The 16,998-nt window shown below is 46.1% G+C and overlaps 1 protein-coding gene across 1 annotated transcript in view; it reads right to left on the bottom strand.

The window, feature by feature from the left end:
- Positions 1-250: 250 nt before the first annotated feature.
- DYNC2I1 (dynein 2 intermediate chain 1) overlaps positions 251-16,998 on the bottom strand; it is a 75,535-nt gene continuing 58,787 nt past the window's right edge. The window contains exons 21-25 of the mRNA XM_062192937.1: positions 13,855-13,915; positions 9,755-9,854; positions 9,447-9,578; positions 5,740-5,963; positions 251-971 (exon numbers count right to left, since the gene is read on the bottom strand). Coding sequence (XP_062048921.1) covers positions 773-971; positions 5,740-5,963; positions 9,447-9,578; positions 9,755-9,854; positions 13,855-13,915 — 716 coding nt within the window. The 3' untranslated portion in view covers positions 251-772. The remainder of the gene's footprint in view (positions 972-5,739; positions 5,964-9,446; positions 9,579-9,754; positions 9,855-13,854; positions 13,916-16,998) is intronic.

The following is a 16,998-nucleotide window of genomic DNA, read 5'->3' as shown; positions in this document are numbered from 1 at the left end:
CAGATCAGTGGTCTTCTAAGAGGCTGAAGGAGTGTCCTGTCCATTTCTGCTCTTCCAGCTCCTGCCTTGGGAGGACCCAGCAACCACGTGCCCTCTTAGACACAGAACCTGCTGATGTGTTGCTAGTGGACTTCCAGCTTCTATAACTGCGAGAATTTCCACTCCCACTCTTTATAGATCACCTAGCCCCAGGAATTTTGCTATAAAAGCACCATCAATTCATATATTTGATTACAAGATTCAAGAGGATTTATTTACCCGTAGTACTTCTATAGAAGACAATTTTTAATACTAATGCATTGTAAAAAATGTGTCTGAGAGCTCTAATGACAAATAATGCAATCAGTGGAATCATTCCTTTTAATTTAGACATATTATATATATATATATATATATCCTTCTTTGTACAATTAAGAAAATAGCTCATTAAAACACATTTTCATCACGGTGGACTGTTTAGAAATCCAGTAATGTGCCAGTATTAAATCTGTTCTAAAATTCACTAGAAATATCGTCAGAACAGCACATACTGGACATGACTGTATTTCCTTTGAAATTTTGTATACACTATGATGTTCATTTGTTTCTGTTCAAAAACAGCAATTTATTTATGGGGAATATCAAAGTAACATTCTTGTGAAGTAAATTATGTACAGAATATACAGGGTCCATATACAGAAATACACATGCACACAGATGTAAAATTATCCACCTTATAATTTTGTCTCTTAAATTTGGGTCATTACATAAACACATCCTGTCAACAATACTGCTAGATCTGTAATCTTCCTTTTTTCCACACGGTTTCCTGTAAAAGCAGACGCAGCCGGCCAGGCTCATCCTCCTCTGGGGTTGTCCACTGCCTCTTCAAGTACTGAACGTCAATGGTGCCGGAGGCCCTGGCCAGCACTAGGGCCAAGAAGCTGCTGCTGGCCTTCTCTGGCTCCCCCATGACGGCCATGGCCACCAGCCTGCGGGCGAGAAGGAGCACAAACAGAGAAGTTGGTGCATGGGTGTGAGACTTTTCCGAGTCTCCCACAAATCCATCTTGCAAGGGAAGGATGAAATGGGAGAGAAATAAAAAAGGACAACAGTCAAAACGAAAAGTGAGACCAGAAATAAAAATGTGAAAATCTACAGAGAATGTAGTTCCGCATCTTAGAGCTCTACGGGCCCGAGGACTTTACGAAGGTGACTGATGAGCACGTGTTACCCCAGACAGGCCGGGAACTCGGCAGCAGCCTCACGCAGGTGGGAGGATGCTCTCAATGTGCCTCCTCTCTGCTCAGCTCAAGAGTGACCTCGGCAGGTCTTCCCCAACCCCAGAGCGTCGGACAGCCACGTCCCTGATGGGGGGCCCCAGCATGAGGTCTCCTGGTGCCTCGTCCTTGGTCTCCTCACTGCCTCCCCAGAGGAGATGGCCAACAGCTCAGTGTCAATGCTCAGAAATCTGGCACTACACAGTGCTGCACCGTTTCAGTGGAGCACACAACTGGAAGCAGGACGCACTGAGCTCTCACCAGCAGGCAGCAGAGGGCCAGAAGGAGTCCCCCTTGTGTGGCCCAACAGCTCTGTCCACTAACATGAAGTAAATGCTATCTCTGTAATCCAAATACCCAGAACACCCAGACTCCTGTGGTATGAGCCCACAGAGCACACTGACAGGAGCCTCTACTGTCACCATAGCACATGGTGGCCAAGGCGAAGCCAGAGCTGCACTGGGGGAACCTACCTGAGCACTCAGAGAAATGCACTTGGGGCTTGACAATGTCCCCCTGAAGTGTTCACTGAACACCCACCATGGGTTCTTGCTAGAGAGAAGCTACAGCATTACAAGGAGCAAGGGCAGGCAGAAGAACTAAGTTCTGGCAAGACCACAACAGGGACAGACCATGACAAGTCATTAGAACTTTCCCTAACTACTTAACATTCCAGTATTGCTGTTTGATCAGTCACGTAACATACAGGTAGAGTCTAACTGCCACAGACCTGGAAACAGCAAGAATGGGTGACACTCTGGCCTCAGAATCAGCCCTGAAGGCATTCGGATCTGGCTAAAAGCCCATGAGAGCAATGAAGGCATGGAAAGCCAAGACACTGTGGCAAAAAAATATCCTACATGAAAGATCTCTGTGAGTGAGACCCAGTGGAAAGAAGGGGCCATCAAAGAAGGAGGTACTGTTCTCTGAAGGGAGGAGAGAACTTCCAGTTTCCTTATGGCCTTGTCTAAATACTGACGGAGTTTGTGGACTCAAGAGGCTTCCATAGTTTTCTTGGCAGCTCATGACAAGAGCCTCGGGTGATCACTGACATCATAAATAAGAGTGTCAATTGTTAAATCAACAACAGGAGTCACTGTGCACTTACTCTCCATGTAGGATCTCTATCCTTAATGAGTTGCACTATGAGAATTAACTGTAAAACTAGTCTTCAAACAGTACTTTATACTTTGTATGTCTGTGTGGGTGCAAACTGTTGAAATCTTAGTATAGAGTTGGTCTTCTGTATATAAAGATAATTAAAAATGAATCTTAATAAAGAATGGGATGGGAGAGGGAGTAAGAGGTGGAATGGGAGTAGGTGAGGGAGGGTGGGTATGAGGGTAAAACCACTATATTCCCGAAGTTGAATCTATGAAAATTGTACTCACTAAATAAAAACTTTAAAAAAAAAAAAAAAAAAAGAATGGATGATAATCCTAAAAGGTGTCCCTGGAATAAGGACTGGAGGAGTGGGGGTGAGGAATAGAATGTAGTTCATTGATAAACTATTTCTATAAATGTTTTTTTAAACACTATCATTGGGGAATTAGTGCTATCATTGGAGAATTTTTTGAAATGTCTTCAAGATTTGTGAGTTGGACAGAATCAGGCAAACAGGACAAAATATAAAAATCAAAGCCTAGGTTTAACATTCATTTGCCAAACCGATTACAGCAGCTCCTGTGCTGGCCCCAAGGAGCCCTAGAGAGGAGCTGTCTGCTGTCCATGAGTGACAGAACAGGAAGTTTGTTATCATGAATTTCAGCCTAAAAAAACTCTAAAAGTGGTAAATCCCTCCTCTATTTAATCTAAACTCCTGTCAAATTCTATTGCACTCTTCTTGGTCTGATTTTCTTTATAGCCAGAGAAAAACAATTCAGAACTTTCTGTGTAACATTATTTAAAAAAAAAAAAAAAAAAAAAAAAAAAAGATTGATTTGGTTGCTTGAATGACAGAGTTACAGCTATGCAGAGAAAGGGAGAGAGAGAGAGCTCCCCCAAATGGCCACGATGGCCAAGGCAGCACCAAGTGGAACCCAGGAGCTAGGAATTCCATCCAGGTCTCCCACGTGGGTGCAGGGGCCCAAGCACTTGGGCCATCCTCTGCTGCTTTCCCAGGCCACAGCAGAGAGCTGGATCGGAAGTGGAGCAGCTGGCCCAGAACTGGTGCTCATACAGGACGCTGGCATTTCGGGGAGGGCTTAAACCTGCTGTGCCACAATGCTGGCCACTGTACCACAACACCGGCCCCTACTTTAACGGAAACCCAGCCGCAAACGAGCTGCTCAACTGCCGCCTCCCTCCTGCAAACTCCCGCGGAGCGGACACAAGCACGGGTGGTCCCTCGCGTGTCCAGCACCGCCACGGGACAGGGGCAGACAGGGCCCTCGCCAGCCAAGAGTCATCAGGTTCTCAGAGACTGCAACCACGGTCTCCAGCACACATGGTGTGATACAAGACGAGGCTCCACGGAGGAGGGCTCCTTATCCAGCTAACGTGCGCAAACATTCTGAACAGTGTATCTGGACCGATCAAACAGGACCCGTCACTGTTCTGCTCGCCTCCCACAACTCTCATCCCACTCAGCCAGTGTCCCTGACCCACGGGCAACTGCGGCCTCCCCACACCAGCACAGTCCATCGTGGGACTGGTTTGCCTGCTCTCCTGCCCAGGTAGGCCCCTGGTATCCATCTCCTACGTCTTTGCCCAAATGTCCCCTCTCAACAGGACCACCTTCCCCAACAGCCTCCTGCCCACACTCCTGGCCCCATACTATTTAATTCTCAACATCGCATACATTCTAACACACTTCCTTGTCTTATGTATCACCCATCTTGGCTAACCAGGAAGTGGGAGCAGTCCTGACTGGCTCCGTGTTATGCCCAGGGTCTAGAGCAGTGCCAGGTACACAGCTGGAGCTCAATAAATTCGGTATTTGTCTACTAAACAATGGACAGGCAGACCTTCTGGAAAATAAACTACAGATGCACTATGAGTTTACATGTATCCACAGGATGAACTTTTTTGGTGTATTTTTTCTAACAATTAGAATAATGTCAGTATGCCTAGCATTTGTTTTAAATAAACGCAACTCTCAGTATTTTTTCACACCTTATCAGTATATTCCTAACATTCGATCAAACTATTATCTGGTTTTCTAGCTTCCTCTTACCTTTACAAAAGGGATTTGAGGGGTTATATTTGGGAGTTCCTTTTCTTCCCCAGGAGAAGAATTTTTAAGAAATGTAAAGTCTCAAGAAAAAACACAGGTGAACAGACAAACTCATACCAGAGAGAACCCTTCATAACGAAAGCTTATATAAATATTTCTACTTTGAAATAAGACAACAAAGATAAAGAATCATTAATTCACATTTAATGTCTTAAATTCACATTAGTGAATTTCACATGAATTGATGGAGAGGCCACGGCAGGGACCTGAGATGATTTGACTCTAAAATGGCTCAGCAGTGTGAAATTACGTGAATTATTCACTCTCACATACTATTCTGTTTTTGATACCAGAAGGAATACTTTGTCTATCACTCAGACATGCTGAATTTATAAAACTGGCACATGAATATAACCAAGAAGCTTACAAAAACTTTCCTTTTACTTACAGAATCATGACAATGGGGAAACAGTCCATTACAAATCTCTAATTCATTAGACTATTTTGGGATAAACATAAAATAACCGCATTTTAAAGTGGTTTTCAAAATATTACCCAGCAGTGGGCATTTGGTGCAGTGGTTCAGCCATCACCTGGACGTCCGTGTCTCTACTGGAGTGCCTGGATTCAAGTTCTGACTCTGCTTCTGATTCCACCCTCCTGCTCACCTGCACCCTGGGAGGCTGCAGGTGACGCTCAAATACTTGGTCACTGCTGCCCATGACCGGTCACCTGCACTGCCCGGTTCCTGGCTTCAGCGTGGCCCAGCCCCCACTGTTGGAGGCATGTGAGGAGGGAACCAATGGACAGGAGCTCTCTGTGTCTGTCTCTCTTTGCCTTTCACATAAAATAAAAACCTTAAAAGCACTTTAGAATATTATGTAAATGTACAACACCAAGAGTACACCCTAATGCAAATTGGATTCTGGGTGATGATGTTTCGATATAAGTCCATCAAATTATATTTTCACAATACACATTTTCCATTAACTTTCCTGTGAAACAATTATACATGGATTTAAAAATTTTTCTGCACCCAAATAAACTGACCCTTTCATTCCATTTTCCTTGAACTTTCTCAAGTACCTCTGATTAATTAAATTTAAATAGCCACATTTTAAGATGCAGTGGCTTTACACATAAATTAAATAAGTACTCCATAAATATGTACACATATTATGTGCCAGTTAAGTTTTTTAAAGTAGAACTTTAACTATAATAAAAGAAAAAGAAAATCCTCAGCGACACCCCTGCCTAAGAACCAGCTGTGGTGATGTGGTGATGCATCCTTCGCTCACTGCTCACCTGTCTGGGGAGATGGACTGCCTGGCCACAGGGCCCAGGTCACTCTCGAGCAGGTCCCAGATATAAACCCTGGATGCCTCATCCTGGACCAGGAACACAGCAGGCCTGCTTGGGGACCACTGCAGGCCGGTGACAGCATGTCCGTCGGTGCTGTTGTCCCACTGCACAAGGGGGTGCTCGGAGGTCAGCTGGTGGAGCCTGATGCTTCCATCTGAACAACCAGCCTGGGGGGGCAAATTCGAAGATGAAATACAAACAAATTAAAAACCTACATGCCAAATAAATAACATAACCACAAAGGGAGAAGAACAAGAGCTCAGCCAACTGATTTCCGAACACAGTATATCCACAGCGTACTTTCTGACTCCAAGCACAGAAAGAATCCTCAATACTGAACCCACTTGGGTTTCTTGTCACAGAGGCATGGAGGCTCTGCATAGTCTACGATGAACAAATAAACAGGTGTACTGTCAATAATGTCTCAGTGTCAGAGGCAGCCTATGGGTTAACACGGAGTGAGAGATGGGGGTAGATTTCTGCTTGTGACCTGCAGCTTGGGTAAAAGCAGGTATGGATAGATGTCCTGCCTCACTGTTTGGACCTCAGCACACTGACCACTTCTTACTGTGCAGGTCTGGGTTTCCGGACACTTTTCTCCAATGACAACAGAACTCCCTAGAGAAATGGCCAGTTCTAGAGCTTGCACCAGGAAGCAATGAAGGGCTCACAGAATTGTATCAAAAGAACATAGGTGCCTGCTTAAAGGATACCTATGGGGGCCGGCACTATGGCGTGGTGGGTAAAGCCACTGCCAGCAGTGCCAGCATCCCGTGTGGGCGCTGGTTCGAGTCCCGGCTGCTCCATTCCCAATCCAGCTCTCTACTATGGCTTGGGAAAGCAGTAGATGACCCAAGTCCTTGGGCCCCTGCACCCACATGGGAAATCAAGAAGAAGCTCCTGGCTCCTGGCTTCAGATCAGTGCAACTTCGGCTGTGGCAAACAACTGGGAAGTGAACCAGTGGATGGAAGACACCTCTCTCTCTCTCTCTCTCTCTCTCTCTCTCTCTCTCTCTGCCTCTCCTTCTCTCTGTTTAACTCTGACTTTCAAGTAAATAAATAAACCTTAAAAAAAAAAAAAAAAGATATCTACTGGCCTAACCGGGACAATTTGAGCAGCAAAATAAACACTGACAGTAAATGAGTAGAGCCCATTGTGTGAAACAAAAGGCCACATGTGCAAATTCCCGTAATAAATGAATACACACATACATCCACAGGGAAAGGGGGAAGTTCTTCCTGGAAGTAGAAAGCCAACTAGGAAACGGAGGACAAACCACAGGGATTAGAGACCAGCATTTGCCAATCATCTCAATAACAGAGTCAGGCGAGCAGCAGCAACGGACGATTCAATGAGCAGGTGAGCGTGAGCCTCAGGTAGTAACAGTGTCCACCTGTGTCCACATTTAAGACACGTGTTCACTAGGAAGGGACGGCAGGAGAGCCACAGAGGAGGAAGCCACCACCCGTGGTCACAATGAGCACCACCAGTGACGACCCATCAGTATCATCAGTCCCTCCCAGCACACAAGTCACTTCTGAGCCACCCCAGCAGAAGGGTAATCATGACGGTAACATCAGGCAAGCTCACACTGGGGAGCATTCTACAAAAAAACTGGCCAATGCCCTCCAAAAACGTCCAGGTCACGAAAGACTGAGAAACTCAGATCAAAAAAGACGGAGGTGACACAGTAGCTGGGATGTATGACCCAGGATGTTGTTTTGCTTATACAGGACACTACGAGAACTCAGTGAGGTCTGTACATTAGATAACGGGATCTTTTCAGGGCTGACTTCCTGGTGATTATCATCATGCTGGCAACATGAGAGAGCGCTCTTGGTTTTAGAATAAGAGCATCTCATTTAACCATGCAGAAGTGGAAAATCATACAACTTTCTCCTCTCCGTTAAAACATATGAACACATACACAAAGAAAAAGGGTGAGACCAGTGTGAAGGGCATCAGGAATCCTTTGAACTATTCCTGTGCTTCTTAATAAAAGCCTGAATTAGGTTAAAAAAAAAAAAGATTTTTTTAAAAAAAGATCCACTTGACAACCATGTGTAATGATTTGTACTGACTGTACAGTTAACATTCTAAGAAAATCGGCCAGCGCCACAGCTCACTAGGCTAATCCTCCACCTGCGGCGCCAGTACCCCAGGTTCTAGTCCCGGTCGGGGCGCCGGATTCTGTCCCGGTTGCCCCTCTTCCAGGCCAGCTCTCTGCTGTGGCCCGGGAGTGCAGCAGAGGATGGCCCAAGTGCTTGGGCCCTGCACCCGCGTGGGAGACCAGGAGAAACACCTGGCCCCTGGTTTTGGGTTGGTGCAGCGCGCCGGCCATGGTGGCCATTTAGGGGGTGAACCAATGGAAGGAAGACCTTTCTCTCTGTCTCTCTCTCTCTCTCACTGTCTAACTCTGCCTGTCAAATAAAAATTTTTTTTAAAAATAAAAAGATTCTTAGAAAGCCAAGGAAAAGGTGTGCAACATCAGACACAAGCAAACCTCCCAGGACCAAAGATGCAGGTGAGTGGCTCACGCAGCAGTGAAGCGGGAGGGGCCCTTCCAGAGGCTGCCCCACCCCACTGCAACCAGAGCCTGTGGAGCCAGAGCTGCTGTAGATCAGGACCAGCTCTAGGCCCAAGGCCAGGACACACACAAGTCTTTCTGGGGAACATCACTGCTCTTTTATGCACCTCCATAAAACAAACAATTTACTGTAGATTTACACCTACAGCACACCGCGACTCTGGCCAAACGGCCAACAGCCAGCCGCATGCGGCCACTGCACTGCACAGCCAAGTATAACCTTGGGAAAAATAAAGATGAACAACATACAATCTCTGCCTTCAACAATGTTAACGCTGGCAGAGATGCTGACATATAAATATAATTTATAATATGCTTTAAATGCTGTAACTGTAGGACAAATAAAGAAAATCTTTCCCCTCAACCTCAAGCACAGAGAGGTTTGTGAGGACTAGAGAGAGAAAGGGATAGAGAGAAGGGATACATGCCTTGATCCTGGTATAACACTTAATAGTTAACTGCCAGATTCAATCGTCTAAAGTTCTAAAATGTCTCTGCCTTCTCCCCACCTAACCCACATCCTGAGTGACCTACAAAGTCAGTTAGAATCGGGATGAGCTGTGTTGTCACCAGGTCCCGGAGGAGAGGGGATTAAGGACTCTACACTCCACCACATGTTCCCTGCAATATACCCGTGCAGCGTGTAGACTGGTGTCCCACTTCCAGGCTACCTCTAGACTTTCTCTGGGAGTTACAGACACGGAACGTTGACTGTGATTATGTTTGTAAAATAACAGAAGTACATAAGGCAAGAATTCCTACACTAAGAATTTCTTGAAAAATTTTTGGTTGTATCAAGATTTGATACTCTGTTAAAATCTAAATAGTTTTCAACTGAATAAAGTACTTCTTAAGAAGTAAATTTCTAGGTGGGTTCCAGTTTTAAAAATTTCTATTATTAATGTCATGTTTCTCCTTTTAGACCACCAAGGCCTAATAAATAAGTTTGTGGCCTAGTACATGATCAACTTCTCAAATTTTCCAAAGGATGTGTTAGGCTGCCCAAGTAGGCAAACAACACTGTTAAAAAGAATTGCTGTTGTAAAAAATAGACTTTCTTACCAGGAATATTGGTTCTCCAAATGGTGAGAAATCAATCACATTAACTTTTACTGGTCGTATTCCACACTGCTGAGACTTGAACAGCCTGGGAGATACTTTCAAATCTTGTCTTGTGCCATGGCTTACAAGACCCTAGTAATAAGATGAAAAATATTAAAGAAAAATATTAAGTATAGGGTTGGATAAAGCTTTCATTATTAAAATAATCATAATAAAAGCAAGTACTAAGTTAATGGTAACTAAAGACATACCAGGTGACTCTAGAAAAGAAGAATGAGTAATAGAATAAAATTTACAATACTGCTCACCAGGTCTGTGCCAACAATAAAGTGATTTGGATCGGAAGGCAGAAATTTAATATTCAGTGTTTGTGTGTTTCCCCAAAATTCACTGCTCCTAGGACAAAGACTGAAAACACAAAAGCAAAGATGAACAATGAATTGTTGTAAAACCTGAGGGACAGTGATGACACTGAACACGTACTCAGCACTACCACACAAACTCAAATGTGCAACAGGCCACGTCACTGTCTCTGGGGTCTTACTGCTCTTATTTACTTTTTCTATTACTGCATTCTTGGTAATTTCTTCAGCTGTCATCCTATCACCAATTCTTTGTTCAGCTACGTCTAATCCATTAAATTTAAGACTTCAGGATAGAGGCCGGCGCAGTGGCACACTAGGTTAATTCTCTGCCTGAGGCGCCGGCACACGGGGTTCTAGTCCCGGTCGGAGCACCAGATTCTGTCCCGGTCGCCCCTCTTCCAGGCCAGCTCTCTGCTATGGCCCGGGAGTGCAATGGACGATGGCTCAAGTCCTTGGGCCCTGCACCCTCATGGGAGACCAGGAGAAGCACCTGGCTCCTGGCTTCGGATCAACGTGGTGCGCCGGCCGCAGCACGCTGGCTGCGGTGGCCATTGGAGGGTGAACCAACGGCAAAAGGAAGACCTTTCTCTCTCTCTCTCACTGTCCACTCTGTCTGTCAAAAAAAAAGTTTATTACTGGGGCTGGCGCTGTGGCGTAGTGGGTAAAGCTGCCACCTGCAGTGCCAGCATCCCAGATGGGCACCAGCTCAAGTCCCAGCTGCTCCACTTCCAATCCAGCTCTTTGCTATGGCTTGGGAGAGCAGAAGAAGATGGCCCAAGTCTTTGGGCCCCTGCACCCATGTAGGAAGACCTGGAGAAAGCTGTAGGCTCCTGGCTTTGGATCGGTGCAGCTCTGGCCGTTGCGGCCAATTGGGGAGTGAAACAGTGGATAGAAGACACCTCTCTCTCTCTGTCTCTCTCTAACTCTTGACTTTCAAATAAATAAATAATCTTTTTTCTTTTTTTGCCAGGCAGAGTTAGACAGTCAGAGAGAGATACAGAGAGAGAGTTATAGACAGAGAGAGAGACAGAGAGAAAGGTCTTCCTTCCTTTGGTTCACTCCCCCAATGGCCGTCACGGCCAGTGCTAGGCTGATCCGAAGCCAGGAGCCGGGTACTTCCTCTCGGTCTCCCATGCGGGTGCAGGGGCCCAAGCACTTGGGCCATCCTCTGCTGCCCTCCTGGGCCACAGCAGAGAGCTGGCCTGGAAAAGGAGCAACCGGTACTAGTACCCGGCACCCCAACTGGGACTAAAACCCAGGGTGCTGGCGCCACAGGCAGAGGATTAGCCTAGTAAGCCACAGTGTCAGCCAATAAATATACCTTTAAAAAAAAAAAAAAAAAAAAAACAAAACAGTTCTCCTTTAAAAAAAAAAAAGTTTAGGGGCTGGCGCAGTGACACAACAGGTTAAAGGACTGGCCTGAAGCGCCAGCATCCCAAATGGGTACCAGTTTGAGTCCCAGCTGCTCCTCTTGCAATCCAGCTCTCTGCTGTGGCCTGGGAAAGCAGTAGAAGATGGCCCAAGCCGTTGGGCCGCTGCACCCACATGGGAGACCCAGAAAAGGCTCCTGGCTTCAGACCGGCTCAGCTCCAGCCGTTGTGGCCATCTGGGGAGTGAACCAGCGGATGGAAGACCTCTCTCTCTGTCTCTACCTCTCTCTGTAACTCTGTCTTTCAAAGAAATAAAATAAATCTTTTTTTAAAAACAGTTTATTACACCAACCTAAGTTCTCTCCTTGTTTCTGTCATTTAAACAGATTTAGACTTTTTTAAAAAGCTGCATCTGGCTTTATTTTTTTCCTTTAGGCATACATGCACCTGTAACGGGAGAGGGCCCGCAGCTGCTCCGTCTGCCATGCTGCCTCAGGAATCGGCACAGCAGCCTCGCACACCATCTCCCTGAGTCCAGCCTCCTTCCCTCTGCCACCAACTCACACTGCTCCAAGTCTGTCATTCTGAAACTCAAGTTAGACATGTCCCTTCTTTGCTTAAAATCGTGCAATGATTCCCTATCACCTGCACGGTAACCTCCCAACTCCTCAGCACAGCAAACAGCCTCTGCAGTTTTATTTATTTATTTAATTATTTATTTATTTGAAAGTCAAGAGTTACAGAGAGAGAGAGAGGGAGGTGTCTTCCATCCACTGGTTCACTCCCCAATTGGCCGCAATGGCCAGAGCTGCACCAATCCAAAGCCAGGAGCCTAGAGCTTCCTCCGGGTCTTCCTACATGGGTGCAGGGGCCCAAAGACTTGGGCCATCTTCTACTGCTCTCCCAAGCCATAGCAAAGAGCATCAGGGTCTTGGCCGCTGACTCATCCCCATCTCTCAACGTCAGCCTTGCTGGCATCTCCCAATGCGCCATGCACCTTCGTGCCTCTGGGCCAGAACACATTCCCATGTCTACCTACCAGGCACCTTGTAAAGGCATGGCTCCATGATCACCTCTCCACAAAGTCACCATTTCACGCCATCCCCTAAACTGCTCCCTCTTTTGAGCTCCCACAGGCCCTGTGGCTGCCCCAGCAAGTACTTCATGCTGTGTGTTACAACCACAATGGATGAGCACATGTGCCCTGAACACCCTTTCAGTGGAGAGCCTGTTGGCCCAGAGGTGGGGGTGCTGCAGGCAGACAGCTACACGAGCTACTTCATCCAAGGGACACAACCTCCCAAGGACGCCCACCTTCAATGACTGACGGGAAAGCGGGTCTGAGGGCCTGGCAATATCGATTCTGAAAAGCCATTCCGGCTCCCAAGTCCCCAGGGCCGGAGACTGTCCTGGGAGAATTCCTGGAGCAGTCTGCCTCCTGCCCTCCCTTTCCTAGGTGCTGACTCCAGGAATTCCCTAGGACACATCCCCACACTAAGCTCCACCCCACAGTCTCCTCCCTCTGGAAGCAGGACCTTCACCTGCAATAGTTGCTGTGTTCAGCTGTCTGCCTCCTTAACAGAGCTACAGGGGGAAGATGCTACTCTTGGAGCCACAAAGCCCGACAAGCAGAATATATGCAGCCCGGTTGTATCAAGTCTGATTACCCTCAGGAGGTTTTATGGAGAAAACATGACCTCAGATACATTAGACACTTCCCTTCAGAGAGTACCTAGTTAAGTCCAGGAAAAATCTATCAAAAAATAAATGGAACACATGCTAGGAAGTGAGAAAGACTATTAAGAAAGACAAAAAGTCTTAAAAGAAGCTCATCAAGGGAACCACACAGAGCTGCTTAGAAATCATGTGTGCCCGACTGTGACACAAAAGTACTTCAAAAAGTTCACAGAAAAATAGAAGCAAAAGATAAGCACATTTTCCATGACCTCTCACACATTAGATGGCCTTTTAAAATACACTGGTTACTTTCAGTGTTATGTTTTAAATCAGCTGTAATGTCCATGAATTCATTAACATAACCCAGAGGTATTCTGTGTGATAGAGGAACCAGGCTCAAAAATGTTTTCAAAAATTTTAGCCTGAGTGCAATAAATGACAAGAAAAGATATCTTTAGGAAATAAATTAACACAGAATATGTTAATATCACAAGTGATATTTGTGTATTTATTAAGAACATAGATGTCATTTTAAGTGATATGAGTAAAAGTAAAAATCTAGATTTGTTAAGTTTTTACTTAACTAATTTGAAATGAGTGAAAGACAAAGACAGACAGACAGAAAGCTCCCATGCACTGGTTCACTGCCCCAATAATCCCAATCCAAATTGCTGTGGAAAACAAGAACAAAAACAAAAAATGTTCTATTAGGGTTTCTAGTTCCTGAAGCCTTACTCAAGCATTACAAGTGGATTAAAAATGGCCAAAGAGAATCAACTTATAAGACAGGAAATATTTCATCAGAGAAAAAACGGTAGTTCTGTACCTGGAAGTTATATTTATCACGGTAACTCATGAATAATGAACTGACTAAACAGCAAAAATGCAGTGTGAGAAAAAGTGTGTCCACTGGAAACTTTGCACTCATTATCTGTGCAGTTACACATCTGTCTCTCTGTGGGAACTCGTCTTTGAGAGACAAAGCCGCAGCCTTACCTGTCGCCCAGCTGGATCGTAGCACTGTGCACCAACTTTATCCTCCCTCCAGGAATCAGACCTAAACACAGACCAGAAGTAAGTGCTCATTACAGTTGCCTGGAATCATTTTTTATTTCTTAAATACGTCTGTTAGGAAACAGTATCAAAATAGAAATCAACAAACAGTATTTCCTTCCTGATTCTGAGGGATGTTCACACACTGCCTCGGGTTAAGAGCTCAGCTTCAGATCTGTTAAAACGAGGGCAGTACGCCCTGATTCATGCAGACATACATGACTCACCCTTAAAGTCAGCAGCGCAAGGGCTGGGCCCTCCGCACCTCCCTCCTCACTTCAAAGCCTCCCTTTGAGAGCTGCAGGCCGTGCAGCCAGTGGACAGAGGTCTCGGGCTCCTCTAGCTCCATTTGTTGCAGCATCAGCCTCTATAACTTCCTTCTCTCAAACAAAAAGGCTACAATTCTAAGGCCTGACTTTATTTTTCCTTCCTTGCACTTTCCTAAAACGTCTGCGGCCATCACGGTAACTCCTTGACCACTGACCAGCTTTGCCTCTTTCAGCATCAATCCCACTTTAAAATAAAATTATTGCAGAAGGAAAAGTGGAAATTCATATACATTGCAGCCCCAATTTGGGCCAAGGAAGTGCCTCGAACATTGGGAGTAGGACTAAACGTATAAGTAGGGGCAAGCATTGGCACAGCAGCTAAGGTGCTGCCTGGGCCACCTGCCTCCCACACTGAGTGCCTGGGTTTGAGTTCCGCTTCTGCTCCCACTACCAGACTCCTGCTAACGCACACCCCGGGAGGCAGCAGGTGACGTCTCTTGTGCTTGGGTCACTGCCACCCACCTGGGAGAACCAGACTGAACTCCAGGCTGCTCGTTTCAGCCTGGCCCAGCCCTAGCTGTTGCATGCATTTGGGGAGTAAACCAGCAGATACAAATATCCGTTTCTCTGTCTTTCAAATAAATAAAAGTAAATACATTTTTAAGTATATGGATAAAGCAGCAGGCATTTGAACTAGAGGTTAAGAGGCTGGTTAGGATGCCGCACCAGCACCCATATGGGACGCTGGCAAACTGATGGGGACTTCACCGCTAGACCACCACCCCAGGCCATGGACACCCACATCCCAGATCAGAGTCCCTGGGTTCAACGTCCGCTGTGCCTCTGACTGAAAGGCAGCAGTGGTGGCTCCAGGGACTGGGCTCCTGCCACCCGTGTGAACTGGACTGGCTTCCTGGCTCATGGCTTCGTCCCCAGCCACAGGCTACCCTAGGCATCTGGGGTGCAAAACAGCAGACAGGAGCTGTCTCTTTCAAATTAAAAATAAATAAATAAATAAATAAAACTTTCAAATAATAAAGTATACAGAAATAAATTCACTTCGCAGTTGGAAAGAGCTACTGCGATTATACTGCATGTCACGTGTCAGTTTTAACTCCAATGCAAGAATGTTCAAGCAGCTACTCACAAATCGGAGACTGCCCTCAGCCTGGAACCTCGGCTCATGCCTACCTGTGTAGGAAGTCTCGTGACCGGGCCTCCCCTGTGCCAACACTTACACCAGCAGTCATCACCTCTCCAGCAGCGTTTTCCCAGGCACCTGGCACTGACTAGCTTGTGCACAGAACATTCATAAAGGAATGAACTCTAACATACACCAATGAGCACGGAATCACCTTCAACTGCTTGCTGTGTGACCTTCTCTCCTTTCCTAAAGACAAAGCTAGAACATCACCGAAGCTCTGGTAAGCGGTTTAGTAGACACAAGATGTTTGCGGTTTTTTACTTTATTTATTCATTTTATTTGCTAAGCAGAGAGACAGAGGGAGATCTATCTACTGGTTCACTCCCCAAATGCCCACAACAGCTAAGCAAGGCCAAAGTCAGAAGCTGGGAATTTAATCCAGGTCTCCCACGTGGATAGCAGGGACCTAGCACTTGACCCATCATCTGCTGCCTCGCAGGGTGCACGTTATTAGCAGCAAGTTTGGGTCGAGAATGGAACTGGGAACTCAAACCCAGACACTCTGATAAGGGATGTGCTCATCCAAGTGGTGGCGTAACCACTGAACCAAACACCTGCCCCCAAACGAGTTGTTATATAGCAACATTTAACAATGAAATACGTTTCTCCACAGGCAGGTTATTAACCAAGTGTGGACAGACTCCTTTAACTGCTTAGCATCATCCACAATTGCTGGGAAGTTGCCTTGGCCATGTAACAAGTGACTAGCATGATCAGCCTCGGGGTGCGTTCTCAGGGCTAAGAGCAATCTGGGCATTCAGGGAACAAGCCTGGGTGCGAAGCCGGGGTCAGTTCTCAGTCTGGCCTCACTGTAATCCGCCCCAGTGACTTGTACACACAGAGGAGGGCCTAGGGAACCTCAAAGGCTTCTGCAGCTCTCAGGTGCCAGCATCCTTCGAGCAATGGTTGCAAAACAAGCAGGAAGGATGCTATTTGAGGAAGGCTTGTTTTCATTACAGTCTATACTGAACTTTATCACTGACATTTGGATATGAAGCACACAGCACCTGCTCCACAGATAACGAGATGCCCTCCTGCCTATTTCAGGAAGTTGGGGATAGTCAGCATTAATCCTGTCATGTACCTTTTGCAAGATCCATCTGGGGACACACTCTTGACACAAACAAGTGGGGGGGCTTGTCATTAGAAAATGAGAGGTCAGAGGCTCATAAACAATGAGAAAGTCGAGTATAAAACATGGGCTAAGCTCGACGACAGAATGCAACAGGACGGAACGACTCCATGATTTCTGAGTTCTTTTTGGAGCTAAGACTGAAAACCATACCGCACAGCCTCAGCAACAGCGAACTGCGGGGATCTGGTTATGGCTCCTCCACGTCACTTCTGCTGCACCCAGACAGGACTGTATCGGCCCTCAGCCAATTCCAGTGACCTGAGGAAGATTCCCGCAGTGCACTTAAACCACAGACCCAGAATGAAGAACCGAGGCCTTGGACGCCTGATGACGATTAGGAAAGGCGACCTCATAAATAAAATACAACGATGAGCAGCTACAAACAGAACCTGCTAAAATAAAGCCGATTACCCTTTGATTACTCACGTTAACTGAGGAGCTTACTGAATAGCTCGTAAGATGGTATCACACACAACTTT

This window comes from Lepus europaeus, chromosome 5 (genome assembly GCF_033115175.1).
Source record: "Lepus europaeus isolate LE1 chromosome 5, mLepTim1.pri, whole genome shotgun sequence".
Classification (NCBI taxonomy): Eukaryota; Metazoa; Chordata; class Mammalia; order Lagomorpha; family Leporidae; genus Lepus; species Lepus europaeus.
This window is presented reverse-complemented; position numbering and strand designations above follow the sequence as displayed.